The sequence below is a fragment of the Macrotis lagotis genome, chromosome X, assembly GCF_037893015.1.
Source record: "Macrotis lagotis isolate mMagLag1 chromosome X, bilby.v1.9.chrom.fasta, whole genome shotgun sequence".
Taxonomy (NCBI): Eukaryota; Metazoa; Chordata; class Mammalia; order Peramelemorphia; family Peramelidae; genus Macrotis; species Macrotis lagotis.
In genome coordinates this window covers 31,391,904-31,416,618 of record NC_133666.1, presented here as the reverse complement: position 1 = coordinate 31,416,618, position 24,715 = coordinate 31,391,904, and the positions used below count along the sequence as shown (strand labels likewise).

At 35.8% G+C, this 24,715-nt stretch overlaps 1 protein-coding gene across 6 annotated transcripts in view; it reads left to right on the top strand.

Moving 5' to 3' along the window:
* MAP7D3 (MAP7 domain containing 3) overlaps positions 1-24,715 on the top strand; it is an 83,587-nt gene that overhangs the window by 19,237 nt on the left and 39,635 nt on the right. For 3 of the 6 annotated variants that reach the window (XM_074206807.1, XM_074206806.1, XM_074206805.1), the window contains exons 4-8: positions 4,894-5,057; positions 11,625-11,739; positions 12,414-12,509; positions 19,432-19,533; positions 24,326-24,451. In XM_074206807.1, the coding sequence (XP_074062908.1) occupies positions 4,894-5,057; positions 11,625-11,739; positions 12,414-12,509; positions 19,432-19,533; positions 24,326-24,451 (603 nt within the window). The remainder of the gene's footprint in view (positions 1-4,893; positions 5,058-11,624; positions 11,740-12,413; positions 12,510-19,431; positions 19,534-24,325; positions 24,452-24,715) is intronic. The other 3 variants (XM_074206810.1, XM_074206809.1, XM_074206808.1) reach the window with 2 other exon arrangements.

The following is a 24,715-nucleotide window of genomic DNA, read 5'->3' as shown; positions in this document are numbered from 1 at the left end:
TAAAATAGAAATAGTAATACTATCCAGTGTAAGTGCCATGTAAATGTAAATTATTCTTTTAAAGCCTGGGTTAGAAATAAAGACTTAAAGTCCGATGCCAGTGCCTTGATATAGCATGGAGGTCAGTAACCCTGGCTTCCAAAACCCATGGCAGTGAATTGCACATGCAGTCAATTCCTCCAAAACCAGAAAAGCTACAATAGGGAAGTTGTGAGCTGCTACCTTGGTGATGGCAGTGCCCCACCCCCACTCTTACCCCTGATGAAGTCCCAAGTCATTAAAGTATTGAAATAGGGATCTAAATGGGAAATAGTCAGAAAGAATACATCTTCTACTATATCTCTGTTCTGTTGCCTACCAGATCACCTGGCAAAACCAGTATTTGCCTTCATCCAAATGAATTCTAAATTACCCTAGTTTTTGATGGAGCAAAGTGGAAGACTCCTTTAAGAAAAGGATCACACAGATATTACTATTACTTAGTCTTCTTAAGTGAGAAACTATGTGGACCTGGTACAGTGTTCTGTTTTTGTCTGATGTGCTATCAAAATTATTCTATGAATGTAGAAACTAGAATACTGAATATAACTTTTAAAAGTAAAGTCTGGAAAAGATGCTTGCTGTTGAAAGTAAACATTAATTATTTCCATTTCTATTTTGGGAGGCAGACAAGGGGAAGTTAATCTCTTAAAATATCATATGTTGGTCTGGGTTTTTTGCTTCAGTTGAAATTAGCATGAGTGTTATATTTTAATAATTCATTGTATTTGTGATCTATGTAGTTATGCCCTTCAAAGGTACAAATCACTACCCAACCTCACCTTTTCATCCACTATAAGTAGCCCACTAAATATGATCAAAATCTTTTCTTAAACAGCATTTAGGCTTCGCATCTGTTATTTCTTACTCTTATTACATGATGAACCCCTCCATCCCCTTCAGCTTTACTGCTTATATATCTTGTGTATATGCTACTTCTTGGGTGCAAATCATTGTTAGTAATATATTCTAGCTAAGTAATTATTAGCTAACTATTATACTATTAGCTAACTAATATGTTCCAGCTCCCCTACTCCACCTGCTCCTGCCACCACACAAACACATCTTTCCATTGCCGTTTGGGTCACCTGCCATTTTCATTCTTGGAAGATCACAGTATTCCATGATTCATAGTTACATAACTTCACCAGGAAAACAGTATTAAAAAGGTGGATTTTTCTTTCAGGGATCAGCTTAGGTACTGTTGCTCAACGTACCAAAAGCCATCCAGCTTGCTCTCATTCTATTATTCCCCACTTTGGGTCCAGGCTATTGTCTGTCTTTTAAGTGTCTGTCCACAATATAGGTACTTACTGATTTGGTTTTGAGTTTATTTTTTGCTCCTTCAAATTGTTGGTCTCTATAGAGAGCTGATTCTGAAATGATTTTCACATTGGTAACAAGTTTTTGCCTGTTTCTTATAATAGTTTAATTTTCTATAGTTATAATGAGAGTAGGACATCTCCAGTTCTTTCTAACACTTCTTGAACTATCATGGTCATGAAATATCATTGTCAGTCTTCCTGTATTCTTTGATTTTTTTTTTGCCTCTTTCTTTTCTTAATCTTCCTGGATTATATTATATTTTATTGTATTTTATTTTTTTAAAAGATTTTATTTATTTTGAGTTTTACAATTTTTCCCCCTAATCTTACTCCCCCCCCCCCACAGAAGGCAATTTGCCAGTCTTTATATTGTTTCCATGGTATACATTGATCCAGACTGAATGCAATAAGAGAAATCATATCCTTAAGGAAGAAATATAAACTAAAAGAGATAGCAAGATCAGACAATAAAATATCTGTTTTTTTTTCTAAATTAAACGTAATAGTCCTTGGTCTTTGTTCAAACTCCACGGTTCTTTATCTGGATACAGGTGATATTCTCCATTGCAGACAGCCTCAAATTGTCCCTGATTGTTGCACTGATGGAATGAATGAGTCCATCAAGGTTGATCATCATCCCCATGTTGCTGTTAGGGTGTACAGTGTTCTTCTGGTTCTGCTCATCTCACTCAGCATCAGTTCATGCAAATCCCTCCAGGCTTCCCTGAATTCCCATCCCTCCTGGTTTCTAAGAGAACAATAGTGTTCCATGACATACATATACCACAGTTTGCTAGGCCATTCTCCAATTGAAGGACATTTACTTGATTTCTAATTCTTTGCCACCACAAACAGGACTGCTATGAATATTTTTGTACAAGTGATGTTTTTACCCCTTTTCATCATCTCTTCAGGGTATAGGACCAGTAGAGGTATTGCTGGATCAAAGGGTATGCACATTTTTGTTGCCCTTTGGGCATAGTCTGGATTATATTTATGATATATTTTTCAACCTTCTTCCCTATGCTCACCTTTGCATCTAAGTCACTGGTGTTAAGGTATATGTTGACTTAATTTAGTTGCTTACTAATTGAGTTCTTGGAATTTCTTTACCTTCTCATCCTTGCAACAGATATTGGAATATGAGTTATAATTTTCTGTTTTCCTTTTTGCTTATACTCATTATGAACAGTGCAAAATGAAATGCCTAGTTGTCCCTTGAAATGATGCTTGTTGTTGTCTTTGGACACACATTGAAACACACTCTGTCAATGCTTTTATCTGCCTCTCCAAGGAGAAACTTGTGAGGCATCCTTCCAGTTAGCTTCAGATTCCTTAAGGTTTTCCTTTTTTCCATTTAGAGTGAGACTATTAATATGTTTCAAATCCTCTATTATAAAGTCATAGAATTTCAAAGTTGGAAGGAACCTCAGAAACCATCTAGTCCAACTCATATGTTAAATTAAAGAATCTCCCCTACAACTCACCAGAAAGAAGGTGATGAAGAGCTCCAAGGCCAGGTGCCCTTGGAGATATCCCATGTCACTTCTAATACTATTGTCAGGAAATGTTTCCTAATGTCAAGCTTAGAGTTGCCTCTTTGCCCATTGTTCTTGGATCTTTCCCTTCAGTGCTTCCTCCTCCTGATAATCCATCAAATCCTTTAAGATACTTATCAGGTCTTGATTCTTTCTTTTTTTCCTCCAGGCTAAACAAAACTAGTTTTCAGCTAATTTTTATATGACATGAACTCTAGTTCTTTCACCATCCTGGTTGAGGTACTCCTTTCCCCCATATTCTCCAGTTTATCAGTGTTCTTTTTTTTTAGGTTTTTCCAAGGCAAATTGGGGTTAACAGCTAGGTGATTATTAAGTGTCTGAGACCGGATTTGAACCCAGGTACTCCTGACTCCAGGGCCAGTGCTTTATCCACTGTACCACCTAGCCACCCCCATATCAGTGTTCTTCTTAAACTGTGTTGCCTAGAATTCAATACATGCCCCAGAGGAGGTCTGATGAGGAAAGAGTACAATGGGATTATTGCCTCTTTAGGGATTAGAAGCCATGCCCCTCTTAATGCAGTCCAATTCATAGTAACTTGGGTGGCTGCCACATCAGTCTTCTGACTCCTAATGAACCAATAGTCCTCTGGAACAACTATTCTATAACCATGCCATGCTCTCATTATAAACTTGTGAATTTTTTTTTTTGGTACTGAACTATGGGAGTACATTTATTCCTGTTGAAATCCATCTTTGTACATTCAGCTTAATGCTCAAGTCAATCAAGATCCTCTTGAATCCTCACTTTTCCACACAATGTTATTAGCTACCCCTCCCAATTTTGGTTATTTGCAACTGATGAACCTACCTTCCATTCCTTCAGCCAAGTCATTGATAAAAACATTAAGTTGCATCTGACTAAAATCCAATCTTTGATTGGTTGATCTCCTCTGGAGATTTTCTGTCATACTGACATTGAATTGTTCACTGGTTTTAGAGTCCAAATATACAACCAGATCTGAAAGCATCTCATTATATTGTTTTCTAATCTGTCTCATCTTTCCATCTTCTTTATAAGAATAGTTATAGATTTCCATAGCATTCTCTTCATCTATTCTAATGATCCTGTCATAAAACGAAGTGAAGTCAGGCTGCTATAACCTATTCTTGATAAACTACATTGGCTTTTTGTAATTGCCATTCTTCTGTCTAGATATTGGCCAACCACCATTTTAATTATTCTTTCCAGAATTTCTGCAGAAATCAAAGTCAAGCTTGCACTGATCTATAGTTTACAGATTCTTCCCTCTTCTAAATTGAGACATTTGCCTTTCTCTAGTCTACAACAGGAGATACCTTTCCTGTTCGCCATGATTTCCAATTGTTTTATTCTGTCCTGTGAAATTCTTAGCACTCTCTTCTCCCTTTACTCTCACATTGCCCCTTCACTGCAGAACTTGAAGTAGGACACACTGTACTGATGACCGTTTTTATTTGTTACTGTTTCATGGGTTGTCATGATCAAACAGTTTATCACCTAGTCACCAACCTACTGATAATACCTTAGACTGTTCTTTGGCCTGTAGGCACTCTGGGTCTGTACTCAAAGCTTTCCTAGCAGAATCTGCCAAAGTTTGCACTTTACTGTCATTTTCAAGGACCAAGAGTTATCCAAAAGCCACATGAAGCATTGCAGTAGGACTTTGTGTTAGGTATATAATGTTGAAATTTGAGCTCAAGTTGAGTTGCCATATTTCCCCAAAACAAAAAAAAAATTGAATTCTCATGTTTGAGATCTAAGATAAAGTTAGTAGAGAACCCATAATACAATTAATTCTTTGGTTAATCATCTATGTGTATTTATGAATCCTCAGCCAGCACAAGCAACCCCTATTTTGACTTAATATGCAGGTTGTGGTGTTTTAGGAAAAGGAGTGAATGACATTTGCTTCTTTCTTCTCTGTGTATTTAAAAAACTTGCTTTCTCTTCTATTTTTGTTTGTCAACAATGCACTTTGAATACTGTAGCCGTTAAAGAAACGCAGTTACTTGAGAAAGAGAGAAAGGCGAAACTCCAGTATGAAAAACAGATGGAAGAAAGACAAAGGAAGATTCAAGAACATAAGCAGAAAGAACAACAGCGCCGAGCAGCAGTGGAAGAGAAACGAAGGCAAAAGTTAGATGAAGAAAAGGTATGTCACATGTTTGCTTAATCCTTCTGAACCCAGTAACGCTGGGCAAATCATTTCACCTCTCTCTGCCTCAGTTTCCTCATCTGTAAAATGAGGATCAGAATAGCACCTGTCTTTCCCTCACAGGGTTGTTGTGAAGATTAAATGAGGTAATATCTGTTAAGTGCTTAGCACAGATCTGGCATGTGGCAGGTGCTGTACAAATGTTTCTTCCCTTCCTTTTCCCCCAGTGCACTACAAATAATCCAGTAATCCAAGGCCACCATTGTGTTTTACTTCAGGTATATTTTTCTAATACTCTAGTGCTCTTCTTTGTATCATCTTTTTTTTCTTAACAGGTTTGCCTCACCTTTTCTTTTCCCCCTTTCTTCCATGTTATATCTTTTGGGATAGTGAGACCTGGAACCTTTATGAATAGTTGCTTCTCATCTTAGAGAGACAACTACTGTCCAACTAAAGGAACTGGGCTGTCATTTGCCTGCTATATTATGGTGTCTCCTTGGGTTCAGGACACCAGACTGTGGAGCTTGGCCAGAGTGGCTCAGAGCCCTAAACTAGAATTGCTGCTGATTTTGTCCCAAGCTCCTTGCTCTTCTCTCTGACCTTGATTTTGTTCACTTGGCCGTGTGCAAGCTTCCTATAATTTTTTAATATTTTACTTGAATGACAAGATTTATTTTAGATTTCCTCCTCATTGTCCTCTAGACAAGCCTGATCCCCAGTTCCTTTTTCCCTGATATTCCCCACTTCTGCATCAAGCAGTAAATTTCACCCAGCCCCAGAAGGTCCTGTATTTTGACTGGGGTTAAAGCTCTAGATTTTAATAAAATAGTATCGAGTATTTTTGAAATATCTATTATGTGGTAGGCATTGATAATATTAAAAAGAAAAGTTAAATTATCCCTGCTCTCAAGGAGTTTGTGTTCTTCTTGGGGGATACATGTTCACAGATAAGTAAATACAGATACAACTATGTTCAGGCAAAATACACGGTTACTTGGAGGAGTATCAACTACTGACAAAATCAGGAAAGGCTTCTTTTTTTAATTTTTTTTTTTATTTGAGGCAGTGGGGTTAAGTGACTTGCCCAAGGTCATCCTTCTAGGCAATTAAGTGTCTGAGGTCGGATTTGAACTCAGGTCCTCCTGACTACAGGGTCAATGCTCTATCCATTGCGCCACCCAGCTACCCACCTAGGAAAGGCTTCTTGAAAGGAGTTATGGGAAATGGGGAAGGCAAGGAACATTCAGGGCACGGAGACAGCCTGGATAAAGGCATAGATGTGAGAGATAGACTGTCTTATTGTTGGGAACAACAGTCCAGTTTGCTGAAGTGTGTGCAAAATGGAGAAAGTCACATTTTTCTCTAAGCTCTGGGGAGGCTTGAGAGCTTAGATAGGGAAGTGACCTGGTCAAATCTCCATATTAGAAATAGAAATTTGGCAACAGTGCAGAGGCTGAACTTAATTGGGGAGGGATTGGATACAGGGAGACATGTTAGGAAGGGAGTTGTTAAAGTTGGCAAGAATAGAGGTGAGGAGAGCCTGAATTAGGGAAGTTTTGGTAAGTAGAGAGGAGGAGACAGGTATAAGAAATGCTAAAGAAACTGAATTGACATCTAGGGGTGACAAGTGAGAGCAGAGTTGGGAAATGATTCCTCAGTTGTGAACCTGAGTAAACTAGAAAAATGGTGGAACCCCTAAAGTCTTTCCTTTTGTTGGAGTAAAACCTAAATGATCTGGAATCCTTGGGGAATGAGTCATTCTAGTTAGCCAAGTTTTGGGGATACCTTTTAAACACCAACACTTGAAAATAATTTTTAGTGGAAATATTTTTAAAATATCCTTCTTCTTGAATAGAATATATTAGAGTTAACTTAGTATATTATATTCTTGCTTCAAGATCATCATTATGATAATTACAATACTATTTTGTAATATAATGATGATTTTAGGAATTGTTTTAGTATTGTAGGATTCTTTACTCCCAAACCAAATTGTTCTGTCTGCCATGCTCTTTAAGTTACTATATTGACTTTTGATTAGTTTTCCTATCTTTCCTCTTGCTTCTCAATGTTGTCATTGTGCCCACTGCACTTCTAAATTGCTGTTTCTAGTCTACTGTGGTCTTTGAAGCCAGATAAACGATCTCATTAGAATTGTGTATGTGAAATAGGGACTGTAGGCTCAGAGAGTAAAACTGATGGCTCTTGCCCTTTGCCATGTTAATTTTGAACACTTAAGAGGTTAGGGTTAATAAATAAAAACTTATCTGGGACAGATGTTATAGAAAATGATCTTGTAGGCTCTCCATGGACTTACTTCCACAATGTATTCTAGTATTATTCTTGATATATGAGTACTAGGTAGTGCCATGCCACTCTTAGTTCAGCTTAGTTCACAGATCCCATTTCAGGATGTCTGGGGTCATCTGTAACCATCCTGTTTCACATATATGTAGCTTATTTTTTTATCCACAGGGACAATCAAGCACTTTGTGTTTTTCCTGATTATGAGTCTTTTTTTGGATCATTTTTCGCTATGCTAAGACCATAGGAATAGATGTTTCAATAAAATAATAATCTGCTTAAATAAGCTACTTTGTCGGAGTCACTTTCCTTTAGGTCATTTTGTTACTTTGTACAGTAGGACTGTTCCGACTGTGTTTTGTGGCTATTTTATTATCATAATTTATATTTTATTTTTTGTTTTAATTTATTTTAATTTTAATATTATATATTGATGCATTTTATATATTAGTATTACCAAGAGTATGGACTGGAGTATGTGACTTAAAGACTTACTATTGATATCAAAAACTAGACCATCATTTGCTTTCATTTTGAAGTTCAGAAGTTACTTTTATTTTAGGTTATGGCAGATGCTAGTTTTATTATAGCTTTTTTGGAAGAATCATTTATTTGTGAGAAAACAACATGTTCAGGAGCATCAGTATCTCCAGAAGCAGCTGGCTGAAACACCTCTGTTGGAGGGCAGCATGGTGTAGTGGGAAATCTTAGCCATGAACTTGGGGAGGCCACCTTTGAGTCCTGGCTTAGTTCCCTTTGCTTGGCGATGTGGTCCAGTCACTGAACTTTGCTGAGTCTCACAAACTTGGACTGCTTCTTTCTTTACAGCACCTTGCTGAAGACAGGGCTTTTGAAATGATCAAGGGTTGGGCTATTATTGAGCTAGTATTAAGAACATTTTTATAATGTGACCTAAGAATCCTTATTTGCCTTTATCATAGACAGTGTTTGTATATAATATAGAAAGAAAGCTGATTTCTCCCTTTCATTAACTGTGTGTTTATGTATGTGTGTGTGTATATTTATATATATATATATATATATATATATATATATATATATATTTATTTAAATTGTTATTAACAGATCTTAATTGTTAACATTCTTTGTCATATTCACCTGATTCCTTTACTTCTGAGATGTTTTCTCCTCTAAATTTTCTATCTCTTCAAAAAAATGCTCTTTTTTCCATAGATTACCTTAGCCCCCACAGAAAGTCATTTTTACCTAGGGATTTTGGAGGAATGGTATTAATGTGATATTGTTATTTTCAAGGCAGAGTCCCTGGGGTTGGCTTTGTTTAGTCAAGTAGTCTATAGAATACTATAGTAGAATTTAAGAAATCCATCTTAATTCTGGAAACAGCATTAAAAATATTTCTATATGGCATGTCAATCTATGTGACTATAGTCTCAGTCTAACAAGTGGCTAGGTGGCCTAGTGGATGGAGAGCTGGAATAGAGCCAAGAAGACCTGGATTCAAATCCAGTCTCAGACACTCACTAGCTTTATGAATCTAGACAAGTCACTTTAATATTTGTTTGTCTCAGTTTCCCCATCTGTAAAATGGAGATAATAAGAGCACCTATTTTCCAGGTTTGTTGTGGGAATCAAATGAGATAACATTTATAAAGCACTTTGCAAACTTTTAAAGTGCCATATAAATACTAGCTATCATTACTACTACTACTACTACTACTACTACTACTACTACTACTACTACTACTACTACTACTGTTGGTTATAATTTAGAGGAAATTCTGTTTGATTTTAAATTGATTATCATTTATCGAAGCTTGATTTTTTTAACCAGTTAAAGCCTGAAATGTGCCAATCTTCATGAAGAGTTCCTAAAAAACTTGCAAACTTGAGCTATTGTTTTTCAAAAATTTATTAGTATTTTATTTTTCCCTGGTTACATGTAAAAACAATTTTTGTCATTCTTTTTTAAAACTTTGAGTTACAAATTCTCTCTCCCTTCCTCCCTCTTTACCTACTTCCCTCATTGAGAAAGCAAGCAATCTCACATAGATTATAAATATGTAGTCATGCAAAACATTTCTGTAATAGTCATTCTATAAAACATAGACCCCCCCCCCAAAGAAAAGGAAACCTCAAGAAAAATAAAGTAAAAAAAAAGTATACTTCAATCTGTTTTCAGACACCATCAGCTCTTTCTCTGGGGATAGCATTTTGTATCAAAAGTCCTTCAGAGTTGTCTTGGGTCATGATATTATTGAGAAAAACATTCACAGCTGATCATCCTACTGTGTACTTTGGACACAGTACATTTCACTTTCATCAACCTATTTAAGTCTTTCCAAGTTTTTCTGGGCACATCCTGTTCATCATTTCTTAGAGCAGGAATGCATGCCATCATAATCACATTCCACAATTTGTTCAACCTTTCCCCAAATAATGGGCATCCCCTCAACTTGCAATTTCTTGCTACCAGAAAAGGGTTGCTATAAATATCCTTGATTATAGAGGTTATTTTCCTTTTTTTGTTTTTTTTTAATCACTTTTGGAATACAGACCTAATAGTGGCATTGCTACATTAAAGGATTGGCATGGTTTTATAACCCTTTGGACATAGCTTCAAATTGCTGAACTATCTTTTTCATACTCAAAGAGTTTGATGTTTAAGGAATCTTGTTATTTTATAAAACTAAGAATCCTCTTCTGTACTTGGTGGGAATCTACCTTTAAAATACACTTGGCGGGGGAAGAGAGGATGATGATGATAATAATATTAGACCTTTATATAGAACATAAAGATTTGTAAAATGTTTTACATACATTATCTCATCAGGCCCCCATAAGAGGCCTCATATTATAATTGAGTTTCAGTTTAAGTGACTTGCCTGGGTTCCACAGTATTAGAAAAAGACTTTGAACCCAGTTTCCTATTGACTTTTCATTGAGTGTTTTTCTACTATACCCTACTCTTTTGTATTTAAAAAAAAATAAGATAGCCTCTAATTAAGTGCTAAAGTAAATATTTTAACTAATAGTATGATATTTATAGTAAGTTTTATTTGCTAACAAAAAGGAAAAGGTTCAATTGGGCTCCAGACTGAGTTAATTGGGCCTTGAAAAGTTGGATTGCAGTTGAGGGGCTATGGGGTAAAAGGGATGAATTTGGACTGTCAGAGAGGCAGTGGCATGGAAGTCCTCCTCCTTATGGGTAAAGTCATAGTTTAAGATAATCAGATTTGCTTAAAACAGAGTACAACTTTCCATTATGGTTGTAGGGTAGCCCTGAGTTCTTAACAAGTAAGAAGAAACAAAACAAGAAGCTGATATTAAATTCTGTACCTTTTCCTCATGGTTTGGGGTTTTATTATAATTTTCTGATAGGTTTTTTTTCCCCCTCCAAAACTTTTTTCTTCGAAAAATCTTTTCAATTTACTATTTTAGTAGATACTATAAAAACCATTTGATTTCTAGTTCCTATATTATAAAGATGTTGGAGGCATATACATTGGGCATTGTTGGATTAGAAAGATAAATAGGAAGTGTTCTTGACCTTTTTATATAGCCATATTCTTTTGCCTTCATTTATATACATAGTATCACTTAATTGAATCTCTGGTTTCAGCTGTTCGGGTAATATTATTGTCCCAATTATATTTACTTTAATATTTTATTCTAGCCATCTACTTTAATTTTGTTTGGTCTTAATGTTAGCATTTTTGTCAGTCCAGTATTAAATATTTCTTTAGTGTAGGTAATTAAGTGTAATTAAAAGCCAATGATGTGGTTAGATTTAGAATTTAGCAGCATTCTACATTAAGATATTTAGATATCAGAGACATTATTAGACATTATTTTCAGTACAAAGACTGGTCAGGTATGACATAGAGGGGTTTCCCATAGCTTGGGTATTTACCTCTGAGTTAGCATCCAGTTATGAAATTCTTTGATTATTTATAATGTGAGACATAGTATAGGTACATCATTTATGTTCTCACAATTCTTTGTACAGTTTTTAATCTCTTTTTTCCATTTTTTCCCTTTGGTGGGGCACTGGGTTTAAGTGACTTGGCCAGGTCACACAGCTAATACATATTAAGTGTCTGAAGCCCCATTTGAACTCAGGTCCTTCTGATTCCAGGGCCGGTGCTCTATCCACCTAGCTGCTTTTTTTTCATACTTTTTGCACTGTGGAGTACATGGGTGGAGGGAAGTTATATAATCTATACATAGAGTTAATATACTAATGTAATGGATACTTATTTATTTTTAAATACTAAATAGGAACATTTCGAGGCAATGGTTAACCGTACTTTGGAACGTAGCAACCGCTTGGAACATCGACAGAAGAGGTGGTCATGGGGAGGCTCTGTAACACCAGATTCAGACAGCAGATCTGGTAATTATTAGTATGACTGATTCCCTATAGTGAAAAAAAAGGCAATGAAAGAATTTTTTAATATTATTAATGTAATTTTAATAGAATGCTTAGATATGTATATATATATATCTATATATGCACATATATATATATATATATATATCAACATTTATGTTTTAGTGTCTACACCTAAATATTATTTAGTAATATGAGACTTCCACTTAGCATTAAATTGTTATACTAAAATGTAGAAGTTTACCATTTTGGTAGCTTTAATTCATCAAGACTAAAAAAAATTAGATTTATATTTAATTCTCTTATGTGTTGTGCAAGACTGCTTATTAAATGAAACAATTTTAGCTCACTTTTTCCATAGAAAAATGGAACCTTTAAAAAAATCTAAGTTTTAAAACTTTTATTTTAAGACTTAACTAAGTGAACAAAGGAAACATTAATAAGTAGAAAATCTTTTAAAATTACTCAAAATTGGTGAATTGGTCATGCAGTGGTCCAAGAATTTCCTGCAACTTTATTTTTGATTTTTTTCTTCAGTCACTTATAAATGTTCATTTAAACATTTGTGATCATTCATGGCTGTTTTAACAATATATATGATTTCATTAGTCTTATTGGTGTTTAGTTAAAACCACTGTGCATTTTGCCATCTGTATTGTAATTGTTTTTCTGTTTAGGTCTGTCGAGTGCTTCCCCACCTAATCCTGTAGATTTAGTTGACAAACTCCCTTCTTCCACAGAGCTTCAGACTTCAGAAGAAGATGGATCCAGTGGTATTTGTTTCTAAAATTCTTTCTTGCTCTTATTATGTACTTTCTCTTAACATGTGCCTCTGTAAGCTTCCTTTTCATTAGTTCTGATGAAGTAAGCCGTCGTGGTAAGGAAATATGCCACAGAGTCAGAGTTGTCAGAATCCCGGACCCTAAAGATTTATAGCCATGTATTAGATTTTGTACAGGGAAATGGCACTCTTTCATACTCATTTAATTCCACTTAACAAACATTAATTGCCTCTCTTGCTCAGTGAACTCTGTGCTAGGTACTGAGGGTACAGAGATCCCTGTCCTCATTAAAGTTATATTTAGTATAATCAGAAGGCCATGACATACAACTTACTTTAAGTGGAGAGTAACATAAGGTATATACATAGGAAAGGTACAAAGAAAATGCTATGTGAAAGGCAAGAAGGGGTAAGAGGAGGCCTCATGGAGGATTGGAGTAGGGCGAAAATGAGGTAAGGGGAATACATTCCAGGCATGGGATGCTATAATGAAAGCCAGAGAAATGGGAAAAGGCAGGGTGTGTTGAGGGAATGGAAAGAGAGGAAAGCTTCAAGTTGCAGAGGGCCTTCATCATTTGGGTAAGAAGCCTAGACTTTTTTCAATAAGCGATGGCAGTTAGTCACCTAAGGTTTTGGTCAGTGGTGAGATGAGTGCTTGCTGTTATAGTTGGCTCAATGGCAATTGGGAATCAGCATTTTAATGTCTGCTATATATTTAAAAGTGCTTAATGTTGCTAATTTTGCATCGATAGGGGTTGCTTTCAAATAGTGATGTAATTATTAACTTAGACATGCTAAATCAGACCCTCAAAAATGTTTGAAGACAGCTTATTGTCAAAATTGACAATTACCCCTACTCAAAAGAGTGCTGTGATTGCCTAACTGATTTATTTAGCAAGCTCTTTTTTTCAGAGAAATAGGAACAATAAGCATCCCATTCCATCTAAAGGATCACAGATTCCTCAGATCATCAGAATTAATGTTTTATTTCATATTTAAAAAACCCAACCTGGGCCAGTATAGACAGTTGGTATGTTGTGATTTGAGAGATGTCAGAGAGGCCTCTGTCTCAAAATATCTTCCCTCATTATATGTGTCACTTCTGTGATGCCTGAAATTCTGCCAATAGAGATCACTTTCTTGAGATTGGCTTTTCTGGTGTTAAGAATAAAATGTAGATATCCTTCATAGTGTGAATACTTTAAAATACTATTAGACACTTTACCTGACTTAACTGCTAACAATACAGAGGATAAACTCTTGATAGAAATGAGGCATAGAATAGGTAGGTCCCTGGAAAGACCTGAATAGCAGAGTCAGGGGAGATTGGTAATCAAGTAGTTAAGATGACAGGGCTAAGGGAAGAATATTTCTATCTGAAACCACCAACCCTGTATTTCAGTAACCTTGAAACATTCTTTGCTAAAGCAAAATGGTGACCCATAATATTTTGAAGACTGAAATAAGTCTCATTAAGAAATATTGTAAATTATATTCAGTGTGTAATAGAAATACCACACCAGAAGATAGCATTTCTGTTAAGTAAATTTTATTGCTAAACAGCCTTGCATTTATGTTTGCCCCAACTCTATTTCACTTTCATTTTTCTTTGACATGGCTCAGTGAAGATCCATTTTGAAAAGTTTCCAGTAGCATGCCACCTCTTTTTACCACCACCACAGTTGACAGGGTGACTTGATAAGGTGAATGCTCTAGAATTGGTATACTTTAAAGTTTGGAACATTTAAAACTGGTTAATTGACCAGATCCCCCACAAAGTAGTCCTTATTGGGAAAATTCAGCTTGGAGGAGGGAGGTATTCAGTAAAACAGTACTCCCAAGGCTCCCAGATTTGCCTGTAGTCATTCAATCGTTTTGTCCATGAAGACATAGAGGCACATTTGTCATATTTGCATGTGACATGAAACTTAGAGGGGTAGCTGATGAGTTGGATGGCAAGAGCCAGAAAGATGATAGTCCTGGCATGAAGAGTTGGAGTCACTGAGATAAGATTCAGTAGGAATAAGAGTGAAGTTCTAGCCTTGAGTTTAAAAAATATCCACCCCACAAATCCAGGTTAGGGGATGCTTGGCTAGATGACAGTTCCAGTGAAAAATCTTAGGAGTTTTTGGTAGACTGCAAGCTCAGCCTGAGGGAATAGTGTGTCATGGAAGCCAAGGAAAATCTTGCTGTTCTAGGCTGTGTTAAAAAAGGCCTAGTGTCTGGAAGAAGGGAGGGAGGCAGCCTTTTGGCCGTGCTTTGCCTTGGGCACAACACTGTTCTCAGATCGGGGCACTGTATTTTATATGGATTTATTTATTTGTCTAACTGCATGCAGAGTTGGTCTTCAGCATTCACTTTTTGGTAAGTTTTTTGAGTTCCACATTTTCCCCCTTCCTTTCTTCCTTCCCCCTCTTCACAGTGAGTAATCTGATAGAGGTTTTATGCATGTATAACTGTGTTAAACGTGGGACACCCTATTTTGGAAAAGATTGACTAGAAGAAGGTAACTAGCTGTTTAGTTACTGGTGAGAGAACTGAAGAATAGGCCATACAAGGATCCCTTGAAGGATGAGGAGTTTTCTCCTTGGAAAATAGAGGGCTTAAGGGGCTTGTGATTGCTGTCTAAGTTTTTCAAAGAAGAGGGATTCAATTTCTTCTACTTGGCTCCAGAAGGTAGACATTACAGAGAGGTAGAATGATGAGATCGATCCAAAAAGGAAACGGGTGGCTGCTAGAGGGAGTAGGTTTCCTGTCACTGGGGCTTTTCAAGCAGAGGCTGCACAAATGTTTGTTGGGAACATTAGAGAGGGAATTCTGGGTCAGGATAGGTTAGAATAGATCCCTTTCAGTATTCTCTTTTAATCACCTCTCTTCCACACTAATATAGCCTCTTATAAAACCTGCTACTTTAAAAACATATTTAATAAAGCTATATATCTCCTGAAATGATCTCTTATCACCTACATATATCTTTTGCAGCTGATCCCTATACACACAGAGTGCATTTATTAGATACTTAGTCTTTGCTAAGAACTTTGATAGGAGCTGGTGATAGAAATAAATGCCTGCTAGACTGTCCTTGTTCTCAGGGAACTTATATTCTATTGGGGAAAGAGATAAGTTCATGGTTGGAAATATCCTGGAAGTGCTATGGAGACCAGGAACTAGGCAAGGTAAGGCCACAGTTGGTCTAGCGAAACTCAGGGTACTGAGTGGGGAATGCAGTGGAGGTGATAACCAGAGTGGATCATCAAATCAACAGTGTTGTTATTCTGGGCTAATCTTCTGAGAGCTAGAAATAAATGTTCTCATTATACAGACTCAGTTACTATCATGTCATTCATTAAATAACTCCCAGGGCTAGAATGTTCTATGGCTTACAAAATGCTTTGCACCTCCTCCCTGCCCCCCCAATGAGTACAAGAATTATTAGCCCTTTATTGAGGATGAAGAATTTGAGGCTTAGAGCTCAACTTAATGTCATGTAGCTAATAAGTGTCAAAATTGGAAAATGTCTTAAGATCATGGTTTTAGAGCTGGAAGGGATCTTGGAGAAAGCCATCTAGTCCAATTGCTTCATTTTCCAGGTGAGAAACCTGAGGCCCAGAGAAACTAAGGGTGTTGTTCCAGATCACCCAGGTGGTAAGTGGCAGAGCCACAACATCAGCCCAGGTCCTCTCATGCCAGATCTAGCACTTTTTTCTCTACCATGATGTTGCTTATGAACCTAGCTCTCTCTAGTGATTCCAAATTGTGCATTTTTTCATTAGTCCAGTGCTTGCCTGGCACTTAATAATTGCTAGATGACTGACTGTGCTGTGCTGCCTCAAAATCTGGTCATGCCATATTGACATGCACCAGGTTTGCTTATAATTAGACTCTGATAAGTAATCTCCTACCTGACTGATTATAAACTCCATATTTAATCCACTCAGGTGATTTTCTAGGACATCCATGATTGACTTCATTAGCTCATCAAGCCCTGAGCTACTGTGGTCTTTCTTAGGGAAACATGGACACATAGTTCCCACAGTCATTTTAGTGGAACCCCTGACCTGTTTTCTCTTACTCTTATACTGAGGCAACTGAGTGCTTCCTTAAGGGCACAAAGAATCATGTAGGTATGTAGAGAATACAGTATATGCTACCAGAACTGCCCTTGAGAAGCTTATAATCTTCATGAGAAGACAAGGCATAGACTCGTGAGAAGTCAAAATATGCCAAATAAATTATAAAGATAGTAACAGTTTACAGGAGTGAATGATAACTGTAGGTTGCACTAATTGGACAAGATCTTCGGCATTGTCCTGAAGTGGTCTAGTGGTTAGTATTATTGTTGTGTCTGTATGCATGTTATATGCCTTGTATTCAGTGGATTGCAGAGCTAAATGCAGTCTTCTTCAAACTAGTGAGCAGTGCCATTCACTCCTTCCCCTTGGACTCCCCACTAGTAATCCTACTTTGCCAAAGGATGCCCTGAAGGACCCTATACGTTGAACCCCTGTTGTGTTCCCAGTCTGGCAGAAGACTATCAAAGTCTATGCAGAGAGTTTCCAAGTTTCTTCATTTCCATGTTGCAGTAGATCTGCTGTAGGCCCATTCCTTGAATATTCTTGTGTCGGGGAAAAATGATTTTATATTTGTGTAAAATATCACTATTTCAACATTCTTATATTTCCTTTGGGACTTGCAAAATACATAAATGAGTCTTTTAAATTTTAGTATCTCATTTGTTGATATTTTCAGACCCATAGAATTTAGTCACGAAGCCAAGATACCTTTACATTTCTTATGATGTTGAGAAAAAGAAATGGAGATATACCCCCAAAAGTTTTTCCCCTGAAAATAGGTGAAATTCATCTTTGGGTCCCTGAGCTATGAGAGATTTCAGATGATGCCACAGTGCTCATGGCAGGAAATGTGGCCATTGTAGGTAGACTGCATATCACTAAGCTCTATGCTGTTTATTACCTGGATATCTGATTTGACTAGTAAAATAGACTCAAAGAACATATCAATCTTAGGAAAAACAAGCTATTTTCATGTACTTTAAAAATTACATTGTACTGATGCTAACTACAGTGAAAGGAACAGAAGTGGCAGCTGTGTATGTTAGTCACTTGACCTCTCTGAGCCTCAGTTTACTCAGTTGTAAGTTGGATGTAATGATAGCACCTCTCTTCATCGTAGTGGGTATCAAATGTAATCATGAATGTAAAGCACTTTTCAAATATTACAGCACTAGGGTAATCAGCTGTTATTATGAATGAAAAAGATGTGTTACAGAAAAGAGAGGCTGCTTTTTGGTTATGACACCCAAAATCTACCTGGAGTGATCAGGTAGTAACAGAAGCCTCCTCTAATAAATCCACAGAAAGAAATGCTAGAGACAGCAGAGCTGGTAGGAGCCCACACTATCTTTTATCCATAAGACTGGGTGAGATGGAGGATTAGCCAACCTTGATTAGATATAGCATAGGTGCTAGCATTGTGTTCTTCTTCCTTTCTCTTGGGAAGAACATACAATATACACAGATAAGAGTCTTGAATCATAATCATTGAATCCTAGATTTTGAGGGAAAAGAAACCTTCTAGCTTAGCTAGTCTTAGCCCCTCAATTCACAGAGAAATAAACAGGTTAAGGACCAAAGAAGGGAAGTGACTTGTTGGAGAAGGAACAGGTAGTAAGCAACAGGTCCAGTATTTGAACCCATACTCCACCATGCTGCCTTATCATCAATTCCTTATTTCATTGCCTGCTTTCTTCGGTCTTTGGGTGCCCTACTAGGAGAGCTTATTGGTAAGAAAGAGGATCTCACTATGAAGGTGAGTAATTGTTTCTGTGCCATGGTTTGGTTCTTCTGCCATTGTCAACTAGAAATTAGTTTTTCTTGTTCTGTAATGCCATGCAGGATGGTTTACCAGGCAATATTCTTTGCATATGCTTTCTTATAATGTCTGGTTGCATTGTTTTGAATTGCATTTCACATATTAACCAATTACTGCTTAACAAAGGAGTTTATGAGACATTGCTTCCTCTGCTCTGCTGGCTTATAGTGTCCTATTCTGAAAAAGCTCTGATTTGATTCTTTCAGAAGTAAGTAACAATTGAGGCCACATTAGAACTGAAATTGGAATAATTATTGAATTAATATGACTTTAGTAAAAAAATGGTTTTCTTAAATATGTTATTAAGTTGGGAGTGTTTTTACTACTAGCTTTTGCCATATCTATTTTAAGATGATAAAGATGTGGAGGAGAAAATTGGCTTAAACAAATTCATTTGATGGAAAAAAGACTTGGGGGATGGCTAAAATAATATTTTATGGATTTTTTCACATTAGAGACATAAAACTTTTTAGTTTTCCGGTTTTTTCACGACATAGCCAGAATCAGTAATTGATATCAAGATTGTAGATGGAGTTTTAAAAGTGGCATTGAAATACTTTTGAAGTCATTTCTTTGTGTTCCTTGAGAAAGGTTAAGTCAGTGCATTTCTTTTAATCCCAGTTTTAATTTTTAAGTCTGTAATTATGTAAGTCTGTCCTTTAGATTTAAAAATTTAGTCAGTTTACCAAATTTTTCTTATCTTCTTTCCAAGTTTCATATGTTATTCTACCCTGAGTATAAGCTAGACAAAATCAAGTATATTTTCTTCTGACTCTGCATAAATTAATTCCATGCCTTGAAAAGAAATCCATACCAATTTGCACAAACAAGTAAAATTTATTTGACTTAGAGTTAATGACTTATCTTGAACATCATGTATCTAATTGTATATATATTCATCCAAGATCCAAATTACAAAAAATGCCTTTTCAGGGTAGAATATTTATGAACACTTGTGATTCAGAGAATGATACTTAAATATTTGAGCTATGATTATAATAAATACTATTTTTTTCCTTCAGGCAACAAATATGCTTCATCTACAATGAATCCCAGACAAACAGATTCCATTATCAATAAACGTTTGTCTTCATCTTCAGCAGCAATTCCGAATTCTGACAAGAGTAAGTGTAGTTATTTCATGGGTTTCTGTGCAGGGAGATGAACTCTTTACACATATTTGTTTTTGAGTGCATAAATTTATCTTCATATGATTCTTAAAGGTTTTAATTTATTTGGAATGATCACTACAATGTATTTTGAAGTAGAGGAGCTGTTCATCATCCCTTCAGTGTCATTTTCACTGATGTGCAATCTTGGTCTATGATTGTTTTATTAATCCTATCAAATTGATTTACTGTGCTTGAAATTGCATGATTTGCTATTCAAAGTATTATTTATTGTCACCAAAACCCACCCAGACTTAGTTATAGAATGTTTGGAGGCTAAAAGTTTCTCTTTTTATCTATTTACATGTTAAATGATTTTATTAATTGTTAGATTCTAAGTTATTGATGAAAATTATTTTACATGGATTATGTTCGATATACTGGCTACTCATTGTGACTAATGAGTGGCTTGATGGTATAGTGGATGAGTGCTGGACTTAGGTGAGTTGATTCTTAGACACTTTGTAGCAGTGTCACCCTGGGCAAGTCACTTATCTTCTCTATGCCTCAATTTGCTTCATCTGTAAAATGAAGGGGTTAGACCTGATTCCCTCTGAGGTCCTTTCCAGCTCTAAGTCTCTAATGCTGTGTATATAGACATGTCTATAACATCCAGTTGTTCGGCGTAATTAATATTTAGGGAATTGGTTAGTTGTGGTTCTCATTACCAGGAATCGCTTATTGAGTGAATTATGTTTGGTGATCATGTTGGACACTAGGAAAATTTGAATTTCTCATTCAGTTAACAGAAAAAAGTGAAATTAGCAGAAGCATTTAATTTATACAGATGAAAAGCACATTATCACAGCCTCACTCTCTTGAGTCATGTCCTTTTTCCTCAAAGTGACTACTTGGTAAACTCTGCATTTGAGAAAAAGAAGGCCATTGGGAAGAAACTGAGGAATGGAGTATTCTTTTTGGTTACTTTTTGGTGCTTTATATGTGTTAAAACCAGATTCCAATTCAGTAGAGTGTGGTTACTTGTAGTTCAGCTCTTTGTATCATGTTAAATCATTTGATTGATTTTTGTGTAAAATCTTAACCATTTCAATATGTTTCTATTTCCTGTTTTTTTTAAGATATCTAGATGACAAATCTTTTACATTTTAGTGGCTATTTATTAATATTTTTAGGTCCTTAGAATTCTTTCTTGATCTTGATATCTTTTCAACTTGATACATTTTCAACTTAAATAAAAATTGAGACTCACTTAAAAATAAGGCCTTAAGGGGTGGCTAGGTGGCGTAGTGGATAAAGCACCGGTCCTGGAGTCAGGAGTACCTGGGTTCAAATCCAGTCTCAGACACCTAATAATTACCTAGCCGTGTGGCCTCAGGCAAGCCACTTAACTCCGTTTGCCTTGCAAAAACCTAAAAAAAAAATAAGGCCTTAAAACATTTTTTTTCCTAAAACAGTAAAGCTCAAAAGGTTTCATTTCACTTAAAGTTTCCTTGTTTTTTTCATGGTGCAAGGTTTTTGTTATTATTGGTAGTCATGTAGTGAAATTGGAATAATTTCTTTCCTGTAATAACAACTCATATTGACTTAGCATAAGATGCTAGGTTTGGAAAATATTTTCCCTCCAACAAACCTATAAGGAGTGCCAGTTTTATTATCCTCATTTTACAGATGAGGAAAAAAGAGGCTTCTACAAGATTAAGTGGTTTGCCAAGTGATCACACAACTAATAAAATATCTGAGGTCAAATTTGAACCTGGAGCTTTGATTTCAAGATTAGCATTGCCCATTACTCTTCAAGGTCAAAAGGTGGCCTTATGGAATTGAAAGGTACATATACATATATACCAAGTCTTCTTTTAGTAATCCCTTCTGACACTTGAAGCATGATCAGTCTACAAAGGTCAACATTACAGACAGATGTAAATGATGTTATCACATGCATTGTATTGTAAATATTTCTCTTTTAAATAATGAATGATTAGAGCCTTAGAGTCTTCTGTTTTCCCTCTATTTTTAGTGGAAATAAACACTTCAAGATGCATAACAATTAATTTTCTCTAAAATATTTCATCACTTTATTTTCACAGTATGATTTTTAAAAATTCATAAATTGAGCAGCTGACTTAATGATTATTTTTTAGTTGAAAAGGATCTTCCAAATGACTATGTACTATTTTCATGAATATGCCAATGTGCACTTTCACTTGGCAGCTGCCAAAAAGAGGAGTTGTACTAAAAGCAGCTGGCCTAACAAAGAAAGGCCCTGAGCATTCTGAGCAGCCTCTCCCTAACAAGGGCCAGGATATGGCTCATTTTCTCCTTGTTTTGTTTCCCTATAGAAACAGGGAAGTACAAAGAAAACAGGACTATTCATATTGTGAGATTTGTAGCACATATGTACACACATGTACACACACACATATATTTATATATTAGGAACACTAATGAGGAGGAGTAAACATTTTGGATAATAATGGAGATGTTGAAATATAATAGGAGTAGACTTCAGAGACTATGTACAAAATTACAGTATGCTTATTCCTGAATTTGTAAAACTTTGACATCATTAAACGCTTTATTACTTATTCCCTCAAATCTTCCTGATTTTTCCACTTGTTTTATGTATTTTTATTAATAACAATATCTATATATAAAATATCATTTATTGCTAATAGTCATGCATTCTTATGATTTACAAATGCTTTGAGAGGTATATTAGCTTAAATTTTCTGGAAATTGAAATTTAATTTAATTTAAAATTAAATTTCTAGAAAGCAGTAAATGTTTATTTCCAGTGTAGGAAAGAAGAATGATCAACTCTAAATTGCATTATTTAAATAGCTTTTTTAAAAATCATGTTCCTTTGCATTTATTCTCTAAGAAGAGAAAGCAGAAAAGATTTTATTTGACTAGACCTGGTAGTAAGACAACTCCATCTGCACCTATAGGGTCAGACTCCAATAGAGACATAAAGATCCCTGCAGGCCATAGGTTGACTTAGTTTTGCAGTGTCATGTTATCTGTGTTTTTTTGGTATTTTTATTTATTTTATTAATTATTTTCCCAGTGGCATTTTAATCTGGTTCAGTGGCACTTGGGAGTGTTATAGGCATCATGTTTGATACCACTGGTCTCCAGGCCTAGACAAAGTAGAAGAAAAACCAGATGGTTAGTTACTTAAGTACAGATCCTAAAAGGTCATTTTATTTGCTTCAAAAGTTATCCTCCAAGTTAGAAACCAAAGGATTTCTCTTCTAACTAAATAGATGAACATAAAAATGAAGCCAGTAAAACAGAAAACCTTAAGTAAAAATTGCAAAAAATTGCTACAGGCAGCTCAGCAGGGTGACTACAAGCATATTTCATCCATGTTGTTAATAGAAAAAAAATCCCAATATGAGATGAAATAATGTAATGAGGAGTTAACATTGTTGGAGCTTCAGTGCCATCTGCTTTGGGGCTTGAGTAATTGGCCAGGAAACCTCAAAGTAGGATTTTGTAAAATGTTATTGATAGGGGAAGGAGATAGTATTCATGATAATATATTAATGATAGTATCCTGAAATGGCATCATTAGAGATAACATTATGGTAGAGTTTGCCTGTTTAGGGTTGTGCTGGAGGACTTAGTCCATTTCAAATATTTTCTTTTTTATTTTTAGTGAATTATAGAGATAAAATCTTAGGGAAAAGTTTTTACATTTTGAGGCAAGCTTTTTGTTGCTTTTATGAACCTGTTAGCACTCATTCAGGAAAATAAGATTGTTTTGTTTTGTGCATGTTTTTGTATTTATAAAGGTGAGATAAAGTATTTTGTAATAAGTTATTACCTAATTAACATTATTTTGGCCAAACCAATCCTTATATAGTAGTTACTACTTATTTCTACAGGTAAATATATATATCAGTATATATCATTACAGAAAAACATTTAGAACATAGAGCTGGAAAGGACCTTCAGACCATCTAATTCAGCCCCTTCATTTTATAAATGGGAAAACTGAGGCCCATCCCAAGGATTCTAGGAACTTATCCTAAGCCATCCAACTTATAGATTCCTGCTGCTATACGCAACATTCATTATAGCACTGGAAATTTTGCAAAGCTCTTTATGCATATTGTTGAAATATGCTGTGCATATTAGTGTTCTTAATTTGCAGATGGAAATTGAGTTCCAAGAAGGTTAAATGACTTGCTCATGACCACACAGGTGGAATGTGAAGTCATCCACCACACTGGGTACCAGTCAGATTGGATTGGAAGAGCAGCAGACTTCTGTAGTTACAAAATTATCACTAGTCCCTTGGTTTTTCTGTGATGTAATTGAAGTATTATTAATGAGTCTGTGGGTTTGACAACTTGTAAGCAAAATGACATAAAATAACTACTGATTTGAAATTGTTTTCTTATGTTGTGTGTAGTCATAATGTCCACATGAGTTCCTATAAAATAGACTATACCACATAAGGCCTGCTCATGCATCCCCATTACTCAAATGCTTTCATTGGTGTGCTGGTGGTATACTATGACTTTTTCCTTCTTTTTTTTTCTTCATTTAACCTCTTCATTAACATTGCATGTGTTTGAAGACCAGGATAACCAATGCAACCCTATCAGATTGCAGTGTTTAATCCTATTGTGATAGAATGTGTTGGCTCTTGTGACTCCTTGTGTTTTTATGCTAAGAAATTTATCATGTGCAGCCATTAATATTGCTCTTTCTTGCTTTGCCTTTATTTGTATGAGAATTCTAGTTGAATCATTTTTGATTTGTTCTCATTATTCAGCTCGGCGCTTTCAGATCAGTGCACTGGAGAATAGTACAATCAGTCGCCTTCTCACCCCTACACAAGCCTCTTTAGCTAAAAGCAAAAGTGCTGCCGTGTTATCTGCCGCTGGAAACGATCCCTCAGGTAACAGGCGTTTGGAATAAGCCTGCGAGCTTTAGCATTTGCACTTAGAAAGTGAGACTTAACCAACTTAACCACATCACTTTTTGTATCACTTTATATCATAGCACCATGTCTTTTACACACAACATTGAGGTACAGATTTATTTTATGGCTCCTACTTAGATCAGTAGATATATGAGGCCCCCAGTCCCCCTTTTAAAAACCAAATAGTCTATTGACCTAAGTGTAATTAAGTCTGGAGGATTTGAGAAGGTACCATACATA